This window comes from Taurulus bubalis, assembly GCF_910589615.1.
Source record: "Taurulus bubalis genome assembly, chromosome: 1".
Taxonomy (NCBI): domain Eukaryota; kingdom Metazoa; phylum Chordata; class Actinopteri; order Perciformes; family Cottidae; genus Taurulus; species Taurulus bubalis.
The window spans coordinates 15,307,622-15,331,551 of record NC_136589.1 but is presented as its reverse complement, the minus strand read 5'-3'; the positions used below and the strand labels follow the sequence as shown (position 1 = coordinate 15,331,551).

General features: G+C 39.6%; 2 protein-coding genes across 2 annotated transcripts; one reads left to right on the top strand and one right to left on the bottom strand.

Annotated features, from left to right (window-relative positions):
* Positions 1-3,155: 3,155 nt before the first annotated feature.
* LOC306746981 (glycogenin-1-like) lies at positions 3,156-10,216 on the bottom strand (the record flags this gene model as incomplete). The annotated part of the gene is made up of 7 exons (XM_079229971.1): positions 3,156-3,323; positions 5,026-5,263; positions 5,993-6,119; positions 6,687-6,849; positions 7,041-7,215; positions 7,297-7,432; positions 10,075-10,216. The coding sequence occupies 7 exons, from the start codon at positions 10,214-10,216 to the stop codon at positions 3,156-3,158; spliced, it is 1,149 nt and encodes a 382-aa protein (XP_079086097.1).
* Positions 10,217-14,463: 4,247 nt separating this feature from the next.
* On the top strand, positions 14,464-22,245 carry pls1 (plastin 1 (I isoform); the record flags this gene model as incomplete). The annotated part of the gene is made up of 16 exons (XM_079222854.1): positions 14,464-14,589; positions 15,021-15,111; positions 16,867-17,027; positions 17,112-17,241; positions 17,529-17,661; positions 17,740-17,821; positions 18,521-18,686; positions 18,895-19,037; positions 19,128-19,223; positions 19,396-19,603; positions 19,962-20,040; positions 20,998-21,112; positions 21,197-21,330; positions 21,440-21,563; positions 21,878-22,011; positions 22,107-22,245. The coding sequence occupies exons 1-16, from the start codon at positions 14,584-14,586 to the stop codon at positions 22,243-22,245; spliced, it is 1,941 nt and encodes a 646-aa protein (XP_079078980.1). The 5' UTR covers positions 14,464-14,583.
* Positions 22,246-23,930: the final 1,685 nt, after the last annotated feature.

Below are 23,930 nucleotides of genomic sequence, written 5' to 3'. Positions count from 1 at the left end.
GATCTTATCTACAAGACAGCATGTCATTTCTGTCTCTACATGGTTGTGTTACAACTCTTCTCTGCTCTCTGTGTTGCGCACGGCGGAGTTCAGCCCCGATGCGCTGCACACAGGTGAGCACACATTGGCGAAAAATATGTCGCGTGCTTTTCACAATGGGATTTGCTGCTGAACCTATCACTATTTTAAGCTATGAGCTCTCTTTTAAAGCCCAACAGTTAATGTATTTGCAGGTCAAGTCAAACATCCAACAGGCTGCAGCCTGGAGCTCCATAAATGGCGTTTCTAACTTTGCATATAACGAGAGGCTCTGGAAATATTCTTTCAAAAGCCCGAAAAATACACTGCAGTGACAAAGCCTGCACACTTTGTGGTTGTCATTAAAATAAATGAACACCATGTTTCCTTTAAGTCAGTATTTATCAAACTGGGGCGGTATTTATTACAGGTGGGGCGCAAGAGGAAATGCTGATTTTAAATGTTCACCGTCTGCCGTTAATAGCTTACGCGACTCGCTGATTCTTGTCATTTCGCCGATCTTTATGAGATCTCCGTGAGGTCGTTTTTTCTGCTGTTGTGTCTCATCATTGAGCATGAATTGAGAGCCGTATCAAATCTACAACCCCGTTTTCAAAAGATGTGTAGAGGAATGCAGCTCACTGCAGCCACTAATACTGATACAATCTGATGCTCACTCATCTGCACTCATTCTGTTTTGCAAAAAAATTGCTTATTGTTTTCCACAATAAGCTATTTAGTAGTAACTCAATATTTATTTTTTGCATAACTTTATTTTCATTTTTCTAACAAAGTGATAACACTTTCTTCTTTTTTTTTGTCTGATGGAGCAACCTGGTTTACTTGAAACACTGAATACTCTTCCATGCAGTAGGTAGCACAATAATTACCTACCATATGCTGTATTATGTTCCAATGTGACATTTTGTAACCTTCTGGGTTGTTGGTGTGCCGCGGGATTTTTTTTATTGTAGAAAATGTGCCGCGGCTCAAAAGGTTGAAAAACACTGGCATAGAGAATAAAGAAAAATAAACTTGTGATGGATAAAAGGTAAGTCTTCACCAGTTCTTTATTAGCGCTTCTACAGGGATGAACAGTTAGTAGCTAGGTGACGGGACAGATCTGCAATAACTGATGTGACTACAGATACGCTCCACTTCCACACTCATGCATATTCAGGATTTAGCGGGCCGAAAAGATTGGAGAAAGTAAAAATCAGATATGGGCTTTTATTTTCTCAACCTTGCCAGCTCCTTGTCGGGAGAGTGTGTTTGATAGTGAGGAGAGGATTATTATTGTTAGGAGCTATAGATTATAGTTTAGTTTGAGGTCACACAGCTGGAGTGGTAACAGGAAATGAGGGCCGCAAACAAAGTTAGATTTGTTGTGCTACTAGCAGCAGTTTACAGGAAGGGAGGTTTTGTAAACAGTGAACGGCAATAAGGCAGCTGGTAACACGACAGAAAAGGAAGTGAAGAAACGGGTCATGGCACAAAGATGTACTGATGTAGATCTGGCTGGGGCCGTTACGCAACATGCAGGACACGCGCACAGAGGAAAGATGCCCGGGGGAGCGCACACAAACAAATACACACAGGACTATCAACATCACTTCAGGATACGGGTGGAAGGACTTCATTTCTGACCCACTTTTTTTACTCTGTGCCATGCAAATACAACATTACAGGCCTTTGTCCTAAGACAACACCAGATATCACAAAGCTGAAGTCACATAGAGCTGGTGAGTGTCAAGAGGCACAGATAGGGAGGTTTACCCAAGTACTCTGGTGAGGTGAACACTTATTTAAAGCGAGATTGTCATGACTGGCAGGGACTTTGGGAGGGAAATGAGCCAGTTGCTGCATATCTGCTTTAAAGTGGTTTAAATAGAGACTTATTGCAGGATAGGAGTGGTGGTAAAATCCAGAAACAACTTTTTAAACTTTCACTTTCTCAGTTTCTGTTGTCGCTAAAGTTTCCACAGGTTCGGAAGACTCTGGACTGTGACTCCATCAACATTTAAAAGGAATAGTCTGACATTTTGGGAAGTACACTTATTTGCCTTCCCCGAGAGTTGGATGAGAAGATTGAATCAGAAAAATCTGCTTAAGAGCCAAGGATGACATCCGAGAGCCGCTCAAGGCTGTTCAATGAAGGCTTAAAGTTAATGCTAAATTATTAGCAGTTCCTGATGTAAATAATAAAAAATGCATTGGTTTTATCTTCAATGGACGAGGCTACAACTGCATTTCGTTGTGCAACCCCGTGTTGCAGAATGACAATACAATTGTGAATTTTCACAAATGTTTACTGTTTGTGGGGAACTATAAAACAAACTTTTGACCAACATTAATGCAACCTGTTTAGCAGCCACTGCCTCAGGCTGCCATAGCGCAGCGGAGAGCATTCATTCATCAATTCATTATCTTTGACCGCTCATCCTGTTCAGGGAGGAAGAGTGGAAATATTCGATTTCAACGGGTTAAACTTCTTATCATTCAGGGCAGACAGTAACATCTGTAGGGTTGTGACATTTTCTTTGAAGATGTAAAAGGTATGCTTAAACAGAATGCTGTGTGACCAAATCAGGGAGTAGCAAACAGTGTTGCGGTCCCAAATGGGGTTAGCTGTCTTAATGCTAAGTTAGCCAGCTGCTGGCAGTAGCTTAATATTTAGTATCAATCTTATCTTATAACTCTCGGCAAAGAAAATTCAATATCAAACTTTTCCTTTGGCGGGGGAAATTTAATGGGAAGAGTGGACACGAACGGTGTCAAACTTCCACTCTTGTGCGCGCGCGTGCGCGCGCACGCACGCACGCACGCACGCACACACACAGACACACACACACACACTGACGGGATGCAGAGTGAGTTGTGCACACGCGCACACACACACACAGACGGGATGCAGAGTGAGTTGTGCGCACACACACACACACACACTGACGGGAGGCAGAGTGAGTTGTGCACACACACACAGACGGGATGCAGAGAGTGAGGCTGAATGCTGCACATTGGTGGAGGCATTGGTTCAGTCGCCTGCTAAATCGAGCCCCTGTGATTGGCTGGGCAGTGCTTAAAATCTCCGCCCACACACAGCTAACTGGTGCTCTCTCTGTTCGTCGACCTGCTTGCTACTTCAAGAAGGAGTCGAGCTTTCGTTCGATGTTGGCGAAGGAATCGTCGCCCATGTAGTCGATCTGGCCCGCCTCCCATCGCTGCTTCCTCTCCTCGGATGAAACCTTCTGGGGGGGCGGAGCAAAGGGCGCCTGGTCCTCCTTCCCCTCCTCATGAAGCGTACCCTGCGTGACAGACGGATGAATGGATCATGACACGGGACTGGAGCAGCACTTTATAAGGACTGGTTTCCCCACATTCAGTCATGCTCGGCTGGACCCTCTTTTTCTTCTTCTACAGTTTGAGACACAATCAGTTTGCAGGGGTTTCGTCAGGGTAGTCAAAGTACAAACATGTCATTTTGCAACTCGCAGCAGATAAGAGTCGAGTTTCTGGCTTCCCAGAGTAGAAGTACGCTCAATAAGTCAATACAAGTCAAGAGATGCTGACCTACGGAGCGGAGCGTGAACAGACGTAGAAGAAGAATGTTATGTAAGCGGTGTTTCTGGTAAATCTTTTCAAACAAAAAGTTATAATTTATGATTTTTGACACGAGATGTCTCACTATGTGCACTGAAGACTTTAAGCTTCCAAATCACACTTCTGTATGTTTCATACTTGTATGATTGGTTAGTACATACACATTTGCAGATAAATGTGAACATAATATTCTGGTGCAATGAAGATATTTCTTCTTCAATATTTAAAGTTGCCAGATCTCTTAAAAAAATAACAGCCAAGGCTGGTATTTAAAAATAAATAAAAATGGCCTTCCTTTGAGCTAGTTGAGTATCTGGAGCATCACATTTGTGGGTTCGATTATACGTTCAAAATGGCCAGAAAAAGAGAACTTTTATGTGAAACTCGCCAGTCTATTCTTGTTCTTAGAAATGAAGGCTATTCCATGCGAGAAATATAAATATATAAATATATATATATATATATATATTTTTTTTTCTATTTCTATTTCTCGCATGGAATAGCCTTCATGTAGTCCCACAGGGGTCAAACCACATCTTTGAGTGGGTGGGCGACTTTAAAGCTCAACTATGTACATTTTGAAAGAAGAACTAACAAAACCTTCCTCCTACACACAGGGCTGTTGGTGCTAAAGTCCAACCTGGCCAGTAACATATGGCGGCGAAGTGGTAAGTTCACTGATTTCACTCATGTTACAAAATGATGACGATGACCTTTAGAGCAGCTGCCTTTAGAGACTTTGTGGAAAATTGGGGAAATTTGAATGTGCCAATATCATGCAGCTCGCACTCTTGCCCGTCATTCAGCAAAAGTGGCATTGTGTCATTTAAAAAAGAACAAATCTTAAATTTCAAGATTCACTTGGTATACAAAGTAACTTACAAAAAAAAAAGGCTGAAAGACGGGCCAGTATAAACTTAAACTTATGACACAGCTTCAGGCAATTGGGCAAAGTAGCAGGTTGTGGGTTCGATTATACGCATACACATACACACACAGAGTATACTTTCCTTTTATGACTAAACTATTTCAACGCTGCGCTGTTACAACAGGCAGCGTGGCAACTTCCTGCTACTCTGTGAGAAGCTGATCAGTTGCTGGAGGCACGATACGCCGCAAGCTATTCAAACAGTCAACAAACACCACGTTTGCCAACAAACTTGTGTCGAGGAATGTGGAACAAATCAACCGTTTCTTGTTATTGTGGCAACTGAAACTGGTCAATGATCTTATCTGGAGCTAAAGAGGGAGCAAAGTTCATCTCGTAAAATTACAGGTTTTCGAAGCAGCCTGGACGTGACGATCATGCAATAGGCTAAACAAGACAATCGCAAATCCTCATTTACGTTTCAACACATGCAGTGGCACCACAACGGGACACAGACACCACAATAATAGCTGACATACGTCCACGCCTGCGTCAACCAAGCCGCTGTTGAACGGAGAGTCCCCGTACGTCTGCTGCAGCAGAGGCTGCACCGATGTGACGTACAGCTGCCACCACATGAGCAGGTAGTCGGGATGCAGGTGACACTGGTCAGGGGACACAGAGTGACCTTTGACCTCGCCCCTCTGAGCGTCGTAGGAGTAGTTCCACGGCTTCACCTTCCCCAGGAAATGCACCACCTTGGCGTCCTGGCCGTACCTGTGAAAAAACACCGGCGGGCAAATGTGAAAGGCAGGAAAGAATGTGAGAGAAACAGAAGAGTCTTGACACTATTCGTAATCTACATGCAAGCAGCGCTTGACAAATGCTGAAAAAAAATAACAAAGGAAAAAACTAGAATAGATTTCAGCTGGATGATCTAAACCACGACTTTTGGAGGTCAATTTGAAAATGTGCGCGCCAAAACATGTCTGTTACAGTCCCACGAGTACCGGAAGCATGGTCGACCTGAATCAGTGAGTTGATCCAGAAACAGTGATTGATGTTTATAACTGACAGCTTGGGCACTAATTTGACCAACAAAAAAACATTTGGCTAAACTGAAAATGTGTTTGAAACCATTGTGATACTTCTTCAGTTTCTTGCCCGATCGGACATATTATTTAGTGATACCAAAAATCCTCAACAGAACAGAAGAACACATGCACTGCAGATTTAGATAAAACAGCTACAAGCAGCCGCTCTGTTTTGAGGGGAGGTTGTGGTAGCAACGAGTGCTACGCCTGCAGCATCTTGTAATTCAACCCCCTCCAACAGACGCACGACCTTTGAACCGACCGTGGATAAGCTTTATGCCTCCCGACACATACACATTTCACAAGGACGGCTACAGAGTCGGGGCCAGAGGTCGACTGTACATGAACGTAGCACGAAACCCCGGAGACATCGATTGTGTGTGCGTGTGTGTGTGTGTGTGTGTGTACTGACTGTTTGAACGCTGGCAGGTAGGAGTAGATGGCGATACTGCTGAGGTTGTAGATGAAAGGGAGGTGTTTGGAAATATCTGCTGTTGCCCAGGTGTTGAAGTAACTGTTGAGGATCCCCTGATCTCCACCTGCAGACACGGATACACAAAAAGATGCTTGAGACACATCGGTCTACTAGTAGTCATGTGATGTGTTTTTAAATAAAGGGGGGAAGGGGGGACATAAAAAAAAGAATAAATGTTCTTTAATTTCAGTAATATTCACCATATCTGACTTGCAGAAATCCAACCAACACACTATTACATACCTGAACGGTCAACACACCACACACGTATTACATTCCCACAGACTGAGTCCTATCTGTCGTGTATAAATAGACACTGAAAAGACGTGTTGAGAACGTTGTGACGGTGAATGACATAATCTTTGAACAGACTTGTAGACAGATGGCAGGTGTACATGTGACACATTGGTAACTGCAGACAAACTGCGGGGCTGAGGTGGCAGTGTGAGGACAAGGTTAGATCAGAGTTGATCTTAGGACATTTTTATATATATATATATATATATATATATATATATATATATATATATATATATATATATATATATATATATATATATATATATATATATATATATATATATATATATATATATATATATATATATATATAGTAACATTGGGGTCTCACCGTCGAAGCTGCCGTTTTCACTGCAGAACGTGAGCAGCTTCTCGTGCGTCTCGTCGGACGGCCTGAAGACGAACACCCCGGAGTTGAAGCAGTCGGGCCAGCCAGGATCCGGCGCTGCAGATAGTTCCTCTCTCTCAAAGAGTTCATCTATATTTGACAGCACCTGAATGCATTGGTCAGCACAGATAGCAGTTATAACATGAAAAGACATGGATGAAGGAATAAAATATAAACGGTGTCATGTCGTGATCAAAGTACAAAGAGTTGACAGATCAAAAAAGAAATCTACTTTTTTAACTCTGAGGTGATTATCTGTGTCACTATGTTCTCTGCTACTCAGGCGCTTTGTCTCACCAGTGTGTCGGCGTCCATGAACACACACTTGCTGTACTGTGTGAGACTCCAGCAGTGCAGCTTGGTGAACGTTACTCCCAGGTCCGGACGCTTCATCAGAGAGAGATGAGCTGCATCGCCCGAGTCCATTACGTCCACCAGGAGCACCTCGTGGAAGATGGAGTTAAGGGCATCTCTACGACACAGACGATTAGTGTTAGTGTGTGTGTGTTGGTGTGTGTGTGTGTGTTGGATATTGACCCTTGACCTGTGTTACCTGCAAGGTTCAGCAACATGAGGTCCTACGAGTGCAACCAGCTTCTTGGTCGTGTTGTGTTTTAGTAACGACTGGCCGAGAACCATCGCTCCCTTGGCGTAGGCGTCGTTTGTGGCCAACGTCACAAAAGCTTGGTCTGCTTGGAGAAACACACACATACACATACACACACAGAGACACACACACTCATCAGCCATGTGACTGGCAGGTTATCTCATACATTACTTCACGTCTCTTTTGTCAGGCCGACTTCTATTCAGCCTTTTCAATTAAGTCTCTTATTGGTTAAATAATCAGTGTGTTGTGCATCATCTGGTAGGTTAACCAGAGAGGTTTGATGTGAATAGTTGCTTACAATACTTGACGGGAAAATAGTTTTTCTTCAAGAGCATTTACAATAAAACATTTATTTTATTATAATTCTGAAGGTTACAAAAATGGTGAATCGTAACCCAAATAATCAAGTGAATGTTTTGGGTGAAATTGACAGACACTTTAGTGCTTTTTTTTTTTTTTACCTCAAAAAGATACTGTCCATACTTACATCTGAGCATGTGTCTATCTAAACATGTTTACATGTTTACCTCCCCATAAATGAATGGGTAAGAAAGCTACAATTCGTGTTTCGTACAATTCGTACAATCCGACACAAACATCTGTGCCTCTGTCTCTTAATTTGACAGAAAACCACATTAAACCGATGCACCTTCATCTGCTTTTTCACGTCACACCAAACATGCTCCATCACATCCACCGTGTCGGCTCGTCAACAGCGTACGACCCGCCACACAAGTATGTCCAACTCATCTGGAGCCTCTTGTGTGAACTTCAGTGTTTGCAGAGTCCCCCCCCCCTCTGCATGCATTATTAAGAGCAGACGGGGGAGGGGACACTGTTTCTGCCTGAGTGAAAGTTGGCCCAGAGCCAGCAGATAGTATTCACCAAGATGAATGTGTGCGTTGTTTGGGGGACTTCTGTAAACCCTGATCAGAGAGGCAGTGTTGTACGGTTGCTAGGGCCGGTTTCTATAAACCGACTAACAAAAGAGGGTGAGACCAGTCTCGTCTGCGCGGCCATACGGGGAGCATGTGATGGGTTCCCACAGAGCTATCGAAGGCCTCAGGAGGACACATGACCTCCACACCTCTGGGTCCTACACATTTCTAAATCATGACTGATATCTATGAGTTATTTGAGATGTTAGCGACAATGTAATCTGTCATGAGTGCACCAATTTTCAAATATAATGGCATAAATTCATTAATAATATGTGAAAATATACATTTATATAGACAAGAGCATATATTCTATTGTCAAATGCATTGTTCTCTGCAAATAAAATGTGTAGAGATTGCATGTAAGCATTGTTTTCTGTATGTAGTTTCATGTTAATACATTACTAAAATGCAGTATTCACTAATTGTGCATCCTTTATTACTGTATGGAGTAATTTTCAAAGTTATTCTTATCCAGGAAAAACATGATTAGTAATACACTATAAAACGGTGTGACATTACAGGACTCTCTGGTATTAGAAACAAATAAAAAAACTTCGAGGCCACACATTGCATGTCCGCACGTCCGCACTGTGACAAGTTAATCAAAGACCCCACATTAATCCAGGAAGTGAATAGTAGAGTCTTTAAAAAAATAAAAGCATACATTATCTATGGAACAAAGTTGAATAAAATAACTGTTAAAAGGGTAAAATAATTATTTAATCGTGTGTTTAAGCAAATTGTTAAATTTTCCAAATTCAAACATTTTTTTTTCTCCAGCCAACAGTCTAAAAGCAGAATATTTTCACATCAAATAGAAAATGAAATAATTGTAATAATAACTTGAGGGCTCAAGATTATGTGGTAATACAGATGTCAATTTAAAAAGAAAAGCTCGACATTGTAGGAGGTATACGTTTATTTGCTTTCTTAGATGAGAAAATCATCTAACCCAGCAGCTGATTTTCAGTCTATATTCTAAAATAATATAACCAGCTACACATTGGACTAGTCAGACCTCAACTTTAGAGCTAGAGCAAAATTCACCAATACCATCTTATCAAATATATTTGCCGCAATAAAAATGTTGGCTGATAAGTTACAATAAATGATGGTCATTGACAAAAAGTGACAGCGTTGATACAACTATTTTTCAACTTTATATTGTCCCATTATCTTTGTCACATTTCTTTTAAACTTTCTTATACTGATAGGCCAATCTGTCTTGATTATGCTGCAACAACTTGTAAGGTGTCTTTGAGTAACTGTTAAAGTTAAATACAAAATAAATGCAACATTATTATTATTAACATTATTATTAAGAGTCAAACAAAGCAGTCTGAGACAAAAAGACAAATAAAAACAACAAAAATGTTATTTTCAGGACATTTTTCATTTTATTTTCTCAACACAATTTCCCTCTACATTTTAGCCTTTTGAAGCTCAACTCTAGTCGCATTCAACTTTGAAAATTGTAACCGGAAGTGCTCCTTTTGATTACAACAGCTTGACTTTGGTCCAAACCGCTGCAACGCATATAAAACCTTTAAATGACCGCAGCACACATGTAGAATCACTGCGCTCACGGTTAAAAGCTATCGCCTCATGAATGTCTGCATGCCAAAGGCGGTGAGCGCTGCAGCGGACGTTTTTCTGCTGCGTTTGAATAAAATTCGCGATATTTGACCCCCAACCCCTCCGGTTCCGGTGCTGAGTGGCCGTGTTCCGGTGTCGGTGTGGCGGCTGCAAAGTGTCAGCGGAGCCCCGCAGCGCTTCTTACCCGACATGGTGTGATGAGGAGAGTCCTGCCGGGGCGCGGGGGTCGTGATGGGGCAGACGGAGGGTTTGCACTGCGCAGCACAGAAGCTCAGCAGCTGGGAGCAGTCTAACACAGGAATTAAGTCCCACATTTTCCGGGTCATGTGACCAGTGACAGCTGACACGCCCCCTGCGTGGAGGCGATTCATGAGCATCATCAGTGACGGAATCCAAATATGTTTTTTACCTTAGTGACAGTGCAGACATATTTGCACTAAAATATACTATGATGCAAAAAGTAAAAGTACTCGTTATGCAGACAAATGCGTATTACTATATTATAATTACTGATGCACAATGTGTGCATCCCTTTAATGTTGCAGCTGGTAAAGACGGAGCTCATTTTAACTTTATATACTGCTGGTTTGCTTAATTGTATTTTAAAGTTCATCGTCATTTCAGCTGTCAACACCCTTAACTCTGCATCACAGTGACAGCCCCCATCCCATCACCACTACCAACCCCTATCCCACACTTACACCAGACACCTACCCATATGTATGTATGTGTGTGTGTGTGTGTGTGTGTGTGTGTGTGTGTGTGTGTGTGTGTGTGTGTGTGTGTGTGTGTGTATATATGTATATATATACATATATATATATATATATATATATATATATATATATATATATATATATATATATATATATATATGTATATGTTTATACTGTCTTCATTATATTATCCACCACATTGCACTGCACCTTAACTGCTTCTCTTTTGCACTCTGGACAGATGCAAACTCCATTTCGTTGTCATAGTACTTGTACTATGTGCAATGATAATAAAGTTGAATCTGAATCTAATTTATTTGTTGATTATATTTTGTATTAAAATTCTAAATCAGCCCAACTATGGCTGTGAGATGAATGTAGTGGAATAAAAAGAACATATTGTTCTTCTGAAATGTTGAGGAGGGGTATAGTAAATGTGGTATTATTACTTTTACAAGCGCAGGGTCTGAAGACTTGTTTTCCGACTGGATACAAGGTATGTGAATGTTTCCTGGTCGAAGGACAAATCACTTGTAACAGAAGATGAACTTGTTATGTTTGATTACAATCTGAATTTTGTTTTTTTTATAATGCATTAGGTTTAAGTTGTCAGCAGAAACTGTAGATACATCATGTGTGCTTAACCTTATAAGCCCCGTTAAGCCCCAAGGCATTTTTTAGGATTTAGCTCGAAATAGCAGACCCAATCTAAAAAGGGTGTATCTCTGCAACCACAAGGGCTATTTGAATAATTTTGGTGTTATAATAAAGGCAACCCCTGTGAGCCTTTGGTCAGATGTGTAAATATTAGTATATATGTTGCTGGCTAAGAGTAAATAAAGATTGAAACACAGAACAAATAAAAGTTCCAGGTCCGCCTATAAAAAAAAGCACTTTCAGGATGATTATCTCCTTGAAATGATGCTTCACTAAGCCCTGAAGCTCTCCCAAATCATAGCACAATATGTGAACAGTCTCTCTGCACTGTTTTCACTTGAAAAAGTGAAGCAGAACAAAGTCAGATTGGGTAAAGTACAGAGAGAATTCAGGCGAGAATGCAAAATTAGCATTTCGGCACATTTGCGCATATTTTCGCGCATCTGTGACATTTGAATTTTTTCATGTAGCAAACCTTATATTTCACTTGTATATGACTTATGATGTTCAATAAATTTGTATTAGTGGGGATTTACTGAGGGAAATGCATTTTTTCTTATATTTGCTATTTTCTCAATTTTTTTTCAAAATTTGCTGACTGATTTATGTTGCTGTGTTCTTTGGTTCATATCTCATTGATGCTTTGCAGCAGAGGGATTTGATGAATAGATTTGGAATCTGTGTGGAATTGTCTTCCTTTTTGCTATTTGTCTTTTTCTGATAGCACCAAGCTACGGGCTGCTAGTTCCGGAAACATGCAGAGTGGGCTGACTCGTGACAAAATTATAACTATTTTATTTTAATAATTATTTTAGTTGGTATTTTTGTTGAAATGTCTGACTAATTATTGTAGCCCAGGTTCTCTTGTTTAATTTGATGTGTAGCATCAATATATTTGTTCATGATAATTGTAGTGTTCTACACAGTTTAATTAAAATGTTAAAAAAAGGACCTATATAGGTCCATGCGGGGCTTAAAAGGTTTTAAGAAGTGGACTGTATGGCAACATGCTGCAGGATTACCTTCACTATAGGCGGCACTAACAGGGAGGTCTTCTGTACATCAGCTTGTGACAGCACTGCCTCTGAGTGGTCGCGACTTTAAATTACAGCTGAATGGAGAACCAAAGGCTCAACGAAACAAGGTAATGCAGGTGGGTTACACGCAGCTATTATTACATTCAATAGAAATATGCAAATGTGAATGACAAAGTGTGTAATTCAAAAATGTCTTTCTACTTAAAACTTAGGCTCAGTTTTTTTCCAGTCTGTCTGAATACAATACTCACATTCCCATGAGTCCTCTCCATATAGCTGTAAAGAGATCCCATTGGTGAACTAATTAAACAGAAAACATGGCAAAAGTGCCCCATTGGCCAAATGTTAAAATTAGATAAAGTATTGCTTACATTTAGACTTTGAACATCTGGATTAGCATTTTATTTTTGGAATTGTTAACGCTCAACTGAGAACTAACCTATGCAACAGAAGTATGATGATGATCCTCAAGGTAATCAAAGACCCCGCATTAATCCATGAATTAAATAGTGTCGTCTTTAAAAAATAAAAGCATACATTAGCTATGGAACAAAGTTGAATAAAATGGCTGTTAAAACAGTCAACAGTCTAAAAGCAGAACATTTTCACATTTAAATAAAATAGAAAATTAAATATGCAGATCGTAATAATATGCTTAGATACATCTCTAATTTTAGGGCTCTTTTAATGAAGGGGCCTCAAGATTATTAGACATTGTTAAGAATCAACTGAAAACCAACCTGTGCAACAGAAGTATGATGATATGATGATCCTTTCATTTAAAAGCTTTTATTCCAATAAGAATACTGATATATACATTTTATTTTTAATCGAAGCAATATATCTACGATAGCAATAACAACATTTATATGCCAGCAATATTTTAGACTATAAGCTCATAAAGACAATTCATATTTGGTATCACAACATGCCTAAGCTCAGAAGAAATGTGTGCAGCTTTATAATGTGCATGCATGCTAGTGCTGCAGGTTTGTGTGGCTTCCCCTCCATTCTCCTTCCTGCGCATGTGCACCAAGATGCCAGTGAATAACGCAGGAGGCTTATGAGAAAGTCTTTGGCCAGCAGTTACATTTTTACACCAATAACTGATCGTGGCTCAGGGTCCACAGCCCAAAACTGTGGCTGGCACATCAACAACTGGAGGTGGAGCTGCGAGAGGGTAACCGGAGAGCACCTCCGAGTCCCAGAGTGAAACTGGGCTGATCAAGTGTCTGAGGAAGAGAGGCCTGGGGGAGGATAGAAAGATGGAGTCTTTGTATATTCAGAGACAAACAATAAAATAGATTCTGTATAAGTTTGTAGTGAATAGGTGTAAACATGTCTGTAGTATGTGTGTTTGATCCAAGAGGGAAACATTTTGCACTGTCTTGCGTCTGGGTTTCAGCCTTTTTGAGCGGTGGTGGAGGTGTAAGGAGAGGCTGACAGGTAAGAACAGAGGGAAGGAAGCGAGGAAACACAAGAGGAGAGAAGTGAAAGAAAGGGCCCCGAAACTCTGCAGCAAGCTGATTTTCTACTCCGGACTCTAAGCCCATCGGCTTGCCTGGGACCGAATGTAAGCTCCTTACTTTTTAGTTTCCTTAGATTACAGCTACTTTGCTGCATGATGTACAGTTGTCAAACTATCACGACAGAATTTTCCTTGCCCGAACATAAAAAGTTGCAGTAGTGTCAGTGTTGCTGTGCAGTGGGGCAGCTTAGTCTAAGTGATACAGTTGACCGTGTGCCTCAGGTTACAGGGCTTTGTGTGGCAGTGAGGCAAACACAGGCCTCATGTTTTAAACATGTTGGACAGAAATGCAAAATGTGTGCACGGCCCGTTAAAGAACACATAGCATAGTGTATTTAGAATTATATCAATCTAAGTCTTGCATCTAAGTCTTTATCCTCTCTTCTGTCCTCTACAATATGTGTTTTAGTGTTGAACTTTCGAGGTGCATCACAGTCAGATTGAGTCTAATTGCAAATGATTTGCCCTGCAGAGCCAAACAGGTGGACATCTTAATACGATGACACAGCGCAGGTGTTAACTGTTAACTGTCTACGCCTGTCACAGGGTCCAGAAAGGCCAAAGGTCCGCTCTGCTCTGCCTCTTCTGAGTGGCTCCTCCTCAGAGAGATAACCAGCTCTCCAGCCTCTCTGGGATCCCGCTTCCGCTATGCCTGAAGCCTAGCAGAGCTCTGAAGGACTCCACTCGTGCCGCCAGTCCAGAGGGATCTTCACTGAGAGGCTCATAGCTCGAGACGGGACTTACAGGAAACTCTTATGAAGGTATACTGGTCTCTGTCTTGGGGTTGCTCTGTCTGTCAAGCAAAGAACCAAAAGGAGCCTTTATTGTACGATGCTAATACCTCTGGTGGCTTCATCATAAAACATAAGGTGTGTGAATGTGCCCTTATGTGTGTTTATGTGTGTGAAAAGTGGGTGCAGAGTAAAGAAATGGCAATAAGAAGTCACAAGGCTTCCCTGGACAAATTCCAGTAAATAACCTGACACTTCCTAATTGTTCTTCTACCTTTTATCCCGTCGCTATTGTCAAACTCACCTGTTCTGTTTCTCAGGTGGAAGGATTTCTCTGAGCAAATGTACATGTTTGCAGCATTAAAATGGAGCGTTGTTAAGTCGACTTATTGATCAAACGGGCTAAATCAGTGTGTGCCAAGTATGATCCAGAACTGCGTGTGTGTGTGTGTGTGTTTCAGGTACACAGAGCAGAAGCTACTATGGAGAGTCATGTCACACAGATTTCCAGAGATGACCTGGAAGATCTCAGGGATGCCTTCAATAGAATTGGTCAGTCTCACACTCACACTCACACACGCACACACACACACTCAAACCTACCTAACCTCACTCTACGATTGTATTGAGGACTCCTGGTGTGAGTAGCACATTTACAGCTGACAATAAAGCACGACTCTTATGCAAGATGTGTTTTTATCGCTCGGGCTGTTCAGTGTTCGTACTTTGTGTGTTTGAATTATTTCCAGATGTTGTATATGAGGCGTTGCCCGATTTTATCGGTTGATCATCTTCACAAGTGTGTAATTACAAAAAAAGATGATGATAATAGTGAGCAACATAAATAAGGCATGGTGCATTATTGTATGATACACAAATACAAGGCACAAACAATAAGAAACAAGTAAAGAGGGTGAATTTGAAAGGTTCTTGGAGACATTGTTTAATTGGCACACTTCCAATAATTCACTCCAATTAATTTCGAGAGTTGTGGTTATGTTACCGCAAGCTGAGGTAAAATGAGTTGTTGATAATTACCGGTTGTGTTAAGGTAAATATAAAAACTGGACGGTGCATATATTATAATGAAGGTATCGGCAACATTACAGTTGAATGGTTTATCATGCTGTGAGCATCACACTTTTTGATGTGTCATCTTTTATTTGTGTGAGGTTGGTTGGAGCAGAAAGGGCAACAAGTTAAGTCCATTCTTAGATTTGAAGACGTGAAGTATTTGCAGTGTTTACGTACTGCTGGTTGAAACAGCATCATCGTTTTCATTGACCTTTTGTTTCTTAGTTCAGTTTATAATATGCTAAAGTACAGTTGAGGCCGATTGGATGGCATTTGTTTCTTAGCTATTTACTCATAAACCAGAGCATGATATCAACTGAGGATATGACCTGAAGGTGCCTCAAGATGAAAAGCAACAGGCTCAACAAAGTCCACAAAGACCATAAATGTCAGTAGATTACATTGTGATATATATGACATGTTGAACCAATAACGTAACACCTCAGCTGTGTGGACCATGTCTGGACGCAATTTAAAGGGAATCTATTCAATATATTTCTTATTGTCATATGCACAGTTAACAGACAGTTACTCCGCACAATCTAAAATGTACTTTGCTAGGTCCTCCTTCCACACAGAATTACAATAACTTAAGACGTAAGGTAAAAAATTTAATTAAAATTAAGAATTAAGAATGCAAAAAAAGTACTATAAATGCTAATAGTATAAGAAAAATATATAAAATATGGCACAAAAATATGAGAATAGTATTGCAGTTTCACTGAGTGTATAACGTGCACTATGCCTTATTGCAAATATTTCAAGTATGTTGTTGAGATTTCAGATTGAAAAAAACAATCTGTGAACATTTTGTAATTGTCCTTTTTCTGCCAAATTCTCACAACTCACATTCACATTATGATGACTTTTTTTTCATTTTGGGATCACAAGATAAACATCCTGCTCAGTGCACACACAGCAGGTCAGCTGAAGGCAATGATACAATTTGACATGAATGAAGAACAAAATGCAGAAGTTTGCAATAATAAATGAATAAGGAATTAACACTTATTTGGGTTTAAATGGAGCAGTAACTAATCCGTACCAAATTACACACAAACATGTATCAAACTAAATTATTAGGAAACTACAGACGTTAATAAATCAATATCAGTCTTTTGTTTGTCTCTGCTTTTATTATCTGTGTGCAATATTTCCAAATAAGATTGAGATTAATATTTGTGGAGCAAATTTACTTATTGTATATGTGTGTGCGTGTTTATTTGCGTTCAGATATTGATAACAGCGGCTTCGTGAGCGACTTTGAGCTCCAGGAGCTGTTCCGGGAAGCGAGTTTCTCCCTGCCGGGGTACAAAGTGCGAGAGATCGCCGAGACCTTCATCGCCGGAGACACCAACAAGGACGAGAAGATCAGCTTCGAGGAATTTGTGTCTGTAAGTTCTGCTTCAGTTTGTGAGCGAAAAAATCATAGAAAAATAATTCAATGTATTCATCCAAACCTTGCGTCCAATGTTCAGATCTATCAAGAGCTGAAGAGCAAGGAGTTCAGCGAGTCCTTCAGGAAAACCATCACAAGGAGAGATGGGATCCGATCCTTTGGAGGAACGTCGGGGAACTCTAGCGAGGGAACGCAGCACTCCTACTCTGGTGAGAGAGAGTGTGCATTGTGTGTGTGCGTGTGTGTGTGTTGTGTGCATGTCATGCTTTATCAGAATCATTTATTTGCCAGGTATCTTTCACATACGAGGAATTTGTCTTGGCAGGTGGTGCATACATTAGACAAACAACAACAATCGACAGTGCAAGAAATAGAAACATGTTAAATTTACAATAGAATATAACATAAAATAAGGGGCACAAACAAACATAACAATACTATAAACAAGTGTTAAGTGTGTAACATTTATATATATATATATATTGTTTGTGTGTAGATGAGGAGACGGTGGCATTTGTTAACTGGATCAACAAAGCGCTCGCAAAAGACAAAGACTGCAAACACCTGCTGCCCATGACCCCCGACGACGGAAGCCTCTTCACCTCTGTCCGTGATGGCATCCTGTTATGGTAACACACACACAAACACTGAGATTACACACATCTGAAATGTGACATTACTCACTCACCTTCCTTGTTCTCCTTCAGCAAAATGATCAACCTGTCTCAGCCTGACACGATCGACGAAAGAGTCATCAACACTAAGAAACTTGCCACTTTCACAATGACAGTGAGTAGAAAATCTATAATTATCCTTTATAATAAACTGCAAATACTAATAAATGTGTCATGCATGCTAGTATATGCTAATTTGCTTGCTGTGAGGTTACATGGCAACCAGCTAAGCTCCAGAAATTGTAGTTTAAAAAAAGAAAATCTAATATGTGATGGACAGAACCCCTGTTTCCTGTCTTTATGCTAAGCTAAGCTAACTAGCTGCGATAGCTCCAACTTCATCCTGAGTAGACAAAGGGGACAATGGTTCCAATCCCCTCTGTGCAAAAAAGCAAATAAATGTATTTACAGAAATGTCAAGCATTCCTTTTAACACAAATGTAAGTGCTTGAAACTAAGAAAAAAACTCTTATCTTTAATTGTCTTTTTAACAGTAAACCAAACAGCTCCTATATATCTAGCACACGATTGTAGTGCTGTAAATATGGGGTCAACTAAGTACTCCAATTAGATTGGACTTTTCAATAATGTTGCAGTGTGCAATAACATCTTGTAATAGATTAACTGTAACAGTCACATGTTTGTCCTCTTACATTTTTTTATAACTTGATGTCCTTTGATGGTGATTGTTGTTTAATAAGTGAGTTATTATTTTTGACGATTCAGACCACAGACTTTCATTTTGCTGTCCTGTTTTTCTATGAAAGTTCTTACTTGAACAAGTTGATAGACAATTGCACAATTTGATTTGTAGGAGAATCTGGTCCTGGCACTGAACTCAGCGTCAGCGATCGGCTGCACAGTGGTGAGCATCGACGCCCATGATCTGATGGCTGGGAAACCCCATCTCGTCCTGGGCCTGCTCTGGCAGATCATCAAGGTTGGCCTCTTTGCTGAGATAGAAATCAGCAGGAATGAAGGTCAGTACACACACACACACACACACACACACACACACACACACACACTCACACACACACACACACACACACACACACACACAATATATATATATATGTATATATATATATATATACATATATATATACATATATATATATATATATATATTTTAAAAAACATGACTTTTAATAAAGAGTGTTAAACTAATGGCATGTGTGTCTTCAGGTCTGATTGGCCTTCTGACAGATAAGGAGGATCTGGACCAGCTGATGTCTCTCTCCCCTGAGCAGCTGCTGCTCCGCTGGGTCAACCATCATCTACGCAGCGCAGGATCCAACACCATCAGCAACTTCAGTGAAGATATTAAGGTCCTCCTCAGAATACACACACACACACATTTTCTTTTTTTTACACAAAAAACAAGTGTGTAATCCCTTTTTTGTATTGTACCACTGTAGGACTCGCGAGCCTATTTCTACCTGTTGGACCAGATCGCCCTCCAAGAGGAGCAGGACAACAAAAGGAACGTCAAAATCGACAAGAGCGGCATGAACGTAAGTCACTTAGTTTTAAAATCGCAAAGAAAAGCTGATAAATGTAAAATCTCTTTTTTCTATTATCCTACAGATAAATTAAATTACACTAAATATAGTGGCCTTCCTATTGGATTCTGGCATGATTACGTGTACATAATGTCATGCACACGTGTCTGTTTTATGTGTGAAGGAGCGCAATCTGGACCGAAGGGCCGAGCTGATGCTGCAGCAGGCGGCCCGGCTGGACTGCAGACAGTTTGTGTCTCCTCAGGACGTCACATCTGGGAATAGCAAACTCAACTTGGCTTTCGTAGCCAACCTGTACAACATGTATCCTGGCAAGCAGAGGGGCGCTCAGACCAACGGCGCCAACGGCATAGAAACTGCACTCATAGAACGTGAGACACAGATTTTCTTTTACCAATACTAGGCTGCATCACACCATGGTTATGAGGCTGCAAAATTATAATTCCCCAAATTATAATTCAGCCATGAAATGCCAGCATGCACACTCGTGCCAGAATGCGTAAACCACAATGTGAATGTGCAGAGAACTGAAAGAAAGTAAAACCCCCACAGGTCATAAACCCATTAAAAAGCCCAAGTAAGTTAATATTTCAGGGTTCGGCCGCCATAAAAGCAAACCTACCTTACATAAGCTACAGCTGAACATTCCTGCCAGGTGATAGTGACTGTGTGGGAATAAGTGTTTAACAACGTGATGTGGATGTTTATCATGTGTTCGTGTCCTTCCAGCTGAGTCCAACGAAGAGAAAACATATAGAAACTGGATGAACTCTCTGGGCGTCTCTCCGTATGTCAACCACCTGTTCTGGTATGTCATCAGTTACACATTAATGTGATTAACTTTGTTAAGGGTGAGGGATGGGAACTTCCTGTGCCTCCATTTACCTATTTATTGGCTGCCCCATATAACCAGTAATGAGGGTAGAGAGAGAGGAAATCAGAGGGAGTAACATCAGTGTCCTCTTTCGATACTAACATTTACAAATTGGCTTTTATTTAGTTTTATACTTACCCTTTCTTTATATTTATTGTATTAAAATGTGTATATCAAGTAATTTCATTCTATTATTTGCTCTTATGCACTTTCTAAACTTGTTTTTGAAGTTGCTATATAAATAAAAGTTATTATTATTATTATCACGGTGCAAAGTATTCTACTGGTGCCTTGCTCAAGGGTTATATAGATGAAATGTTATTACTTAACTTTCTGTGCACACATTTTTCCAGCTTCTCTTACCAGCCTCTCAATCATAAATTGACCATCAATGTACTTAAGATAATATTTTCTCTGTCACACTTTACCCCTTTAGACGTATACCTTTATACTTAGACCTATACTCTCCCAATTTACAGTGTGTGTAATGAACAGGGTTATAGCCATAATTTAAAAAATCATAAATGTGGTGGAGGTATATTGTATCCCACATTGATTTATTTATTTATTGGACCAGAAGTAATCAAATGTAAACAGTCTATAAGAGACAGGACTAAGCCTATAAGTGTTAAACGCCAACAAAACCCCATTTTTATTGCACAAGCCTGAAAAATGACGTGCTCAAAATAAAGTGACTCACTTTAATTACTTTGTTAATCTGATTAATGGATACTGAAGTAAATGTAGCGTTGTGTAAATCTCATATTTTTAATCTCACCTCTTAATTCAACAATTCATTTTTGCACACGTCCATGTAACAAAAGAAAAGCACCTGTTGCTGCAGTGATGCCGTATTTTCCTCACTGTCCGTGTGTGTTTTGTGTCTCGCAGTGACCTGTGTGACGGTTTGATCATCATGCAGCTTTATGAGAAGGTCAATGTGCCTGTGAACTGGAAGAAAGTCAACAACCCACCGTATCCTGTCCTGGGGACCAACATGAAGAAGGTGACCGCATTAAAGAAGTAGAAAGAAACATTTTAACGGTAAAATAAAAGGAAATTAATATTGTATTTCCTCTCGTGTCCTCAGCTGGAGAACTGTAACTACGCGGTGGAGCTGGGCAGGGATGTAGCTCACTTCTCCCTCGTCGGGATCGGAGGAGAAAACCTGAACGAGGGGAGCCGGATGCACACCCTGGCGCTGGTCTGGCAGCTAATGAGGAGGTACAGTACATGCACTGGTCAAAGCTGTGGGAACGTTACCATTTTTAGTGGTTTGGATACAACGGCTCCTGTGCAGTATGACTTGTCCATCCTGCTTGTTGTCCTACAGGTACACAGTGTTGGTTTTGTCAGATCTGGGAGAAGGTGATAAAGTTGGAGATCAGATCATCCTCAACTGGGTCAACAGTACCTTGAAACAGAAACGAAAGGACACACAGATCAGCAGCTTCAAGGTGTGTGTGTGTGTGTGTGTGTTTGTGTAAATGCATGGCGTATATGTTTTATTTTATATATAAATACATATCTATAAATATATTGATATATGTATATAAATATTTATATACAGTATATATATAAATACATATATAAACATAAATAAATATATTGATATATCTATAAAAAAATATATATATATATATATAAAATACATATATACATATATATATATATATATATATATATATATATATATATATATATATATATATATATGTATATACACAAGTAAACACATTCACACTGGACCCTGTTTTCCTGTTTTCTGTAGGACAAACTGATCAGCACCAGTCTTCCGGTGATTGACCTGATCGACGTCATCGCTCCTGGTACCGTCAAGTGGGACATGGTGAAGAGGGCAGAGAGAGGAGTGCTGAAGGATGCCGATAAACTCAACAACGCAAAGTAAAAGACAGAATCTCAACTGTTTTTTTATCCCCTTACCCTGCGTCTTTGTATTTGTCACTCGACCATCATCTCTCTTTCTGTTTCTCTCCCAGGTATGCGATCTCATTGGCTCGTAAAATCGGAGCTCGTGTCTACACCCAGCCGGACGATCTGGTGAAAGTGAACCCCAAGATGGTGCTGACGCTGTTCGCCGCCCTCATGGGCCACGGTATGAAAAGGGCCGACCGCTGAAACAGACCGGAATCAGCCACCAGCCACCTGGAAACCAACCACCAAAATGCATTTTATTTCTGTGCGCTTTTCATCCCCTTTTCCCCATGTTTTCCTCATCAATGTCATTTTTTTCTTTGACCTTTAACCTTTCTGTGATCAGAGCAAGACACTTTGTTATTCTGTTTCTCTTGTCATGCAAACAATATGCTTACCTAAAGTAGGAAATCATTTCTCATCAGCATTAGCATTTTTTTTTTTCTGTGATTTTACAGAACAAGCTCCTAATTGTTCTTCTCTGTTTCATGTTTGAAAGTGCATTACATCTGTTTACTTATTCTGCTATATGAACAGAAGGAAGAGCAGAATCCTGCACACACCTATCCTTTGTGTCTGTAAATGTTGTGCAATGAATATTGCTATTTAATTAATAAAGAGAATCTATTAAATGTGATGAGTAACATTGTATGTGTTTTGTCTGGTTAAATAAATAAGAATATCAATACACTCATGTGCATTTAGGGACACTGAGCTACTTCTATAGGACAATATAAAGGGACGCATTGAATGTGATCCGATGTGTGTTTTGGAAAGGGAAATATGCCATAAGTGCACAAATATCTTCTCTCCTCTTTAGTCACTGGGTCAGTATATCTGCAACACACTCAAAAGTGATTTTGAAATAAACAATGCATGCCTATATGGTGATGGTAAGTGTACAATTTTGAGGTACTTGTACTTTCCTTGATTTATTCCATTTTCTTCTATATATGTTTTACTCCTGAGTCCACTCTCAGGCATTCTGGATACTTTATAGATCCAGATTACTAAAAAATTAAAAAAAATTATTTACAAGCGGCAACATAACAAGTATGCTTCCACATTATTAAATTACTGAATGAATAGAACATTACCTGAATGAATAGAATATTACCTGAATAGGACCATTCTGCATAGTGAATAGTTTTTTTAAATTGTACTTTTCTCGAAGTAAATTGTCTGTATGTCTTCCACCTCAGTGTATATATATATATATATATATATATATATATATATATATATATATATATATATATATATATAAATAATATATAGTATATACTGTATTTACTTTATATGTAATATAATATAATATATATGACCTAAAACAGTAAATAAGTACTGAAATTACTAATTACTTTATATAAAGATACAGATATACAGATACTTTATACAAATATATATATATATATATATATATATATATATATATATATACATATATATGTGTGTGTGTAAAGTATACTTTATATACAGATACTTTACACATAAATAATAATTATAATACATGTAGTGTATTTGTGAAAAACAATTATATTATAAAATAGCTATAACTTTTAATTATAAAATAAAATAAAAATATATATAAAAAAATAAAATTTAAACTTTGTGATTCTGTTTAGGCCAGCAGAGAAGGCTTAGCAGGCCCTGACGGTCCGCCACTGCTATGTATATATAAAGCAATTACAGTACTTTATTTACTGTTTTAGGTCAGTATTAATACAAATGACTTCGCCAGGGGGAGCAGTTTGCATTTCGAGTTTAAACGTAGGCGTGTTGACCCTCGATGGCCGCCGTACCAAAACAAAAACGTCATTTTGGAGCGGAAGTTTTCGAAACTCTTGACAGGATGGTCGGGACATGACCCGCCAGAAAGCGTGATAGTT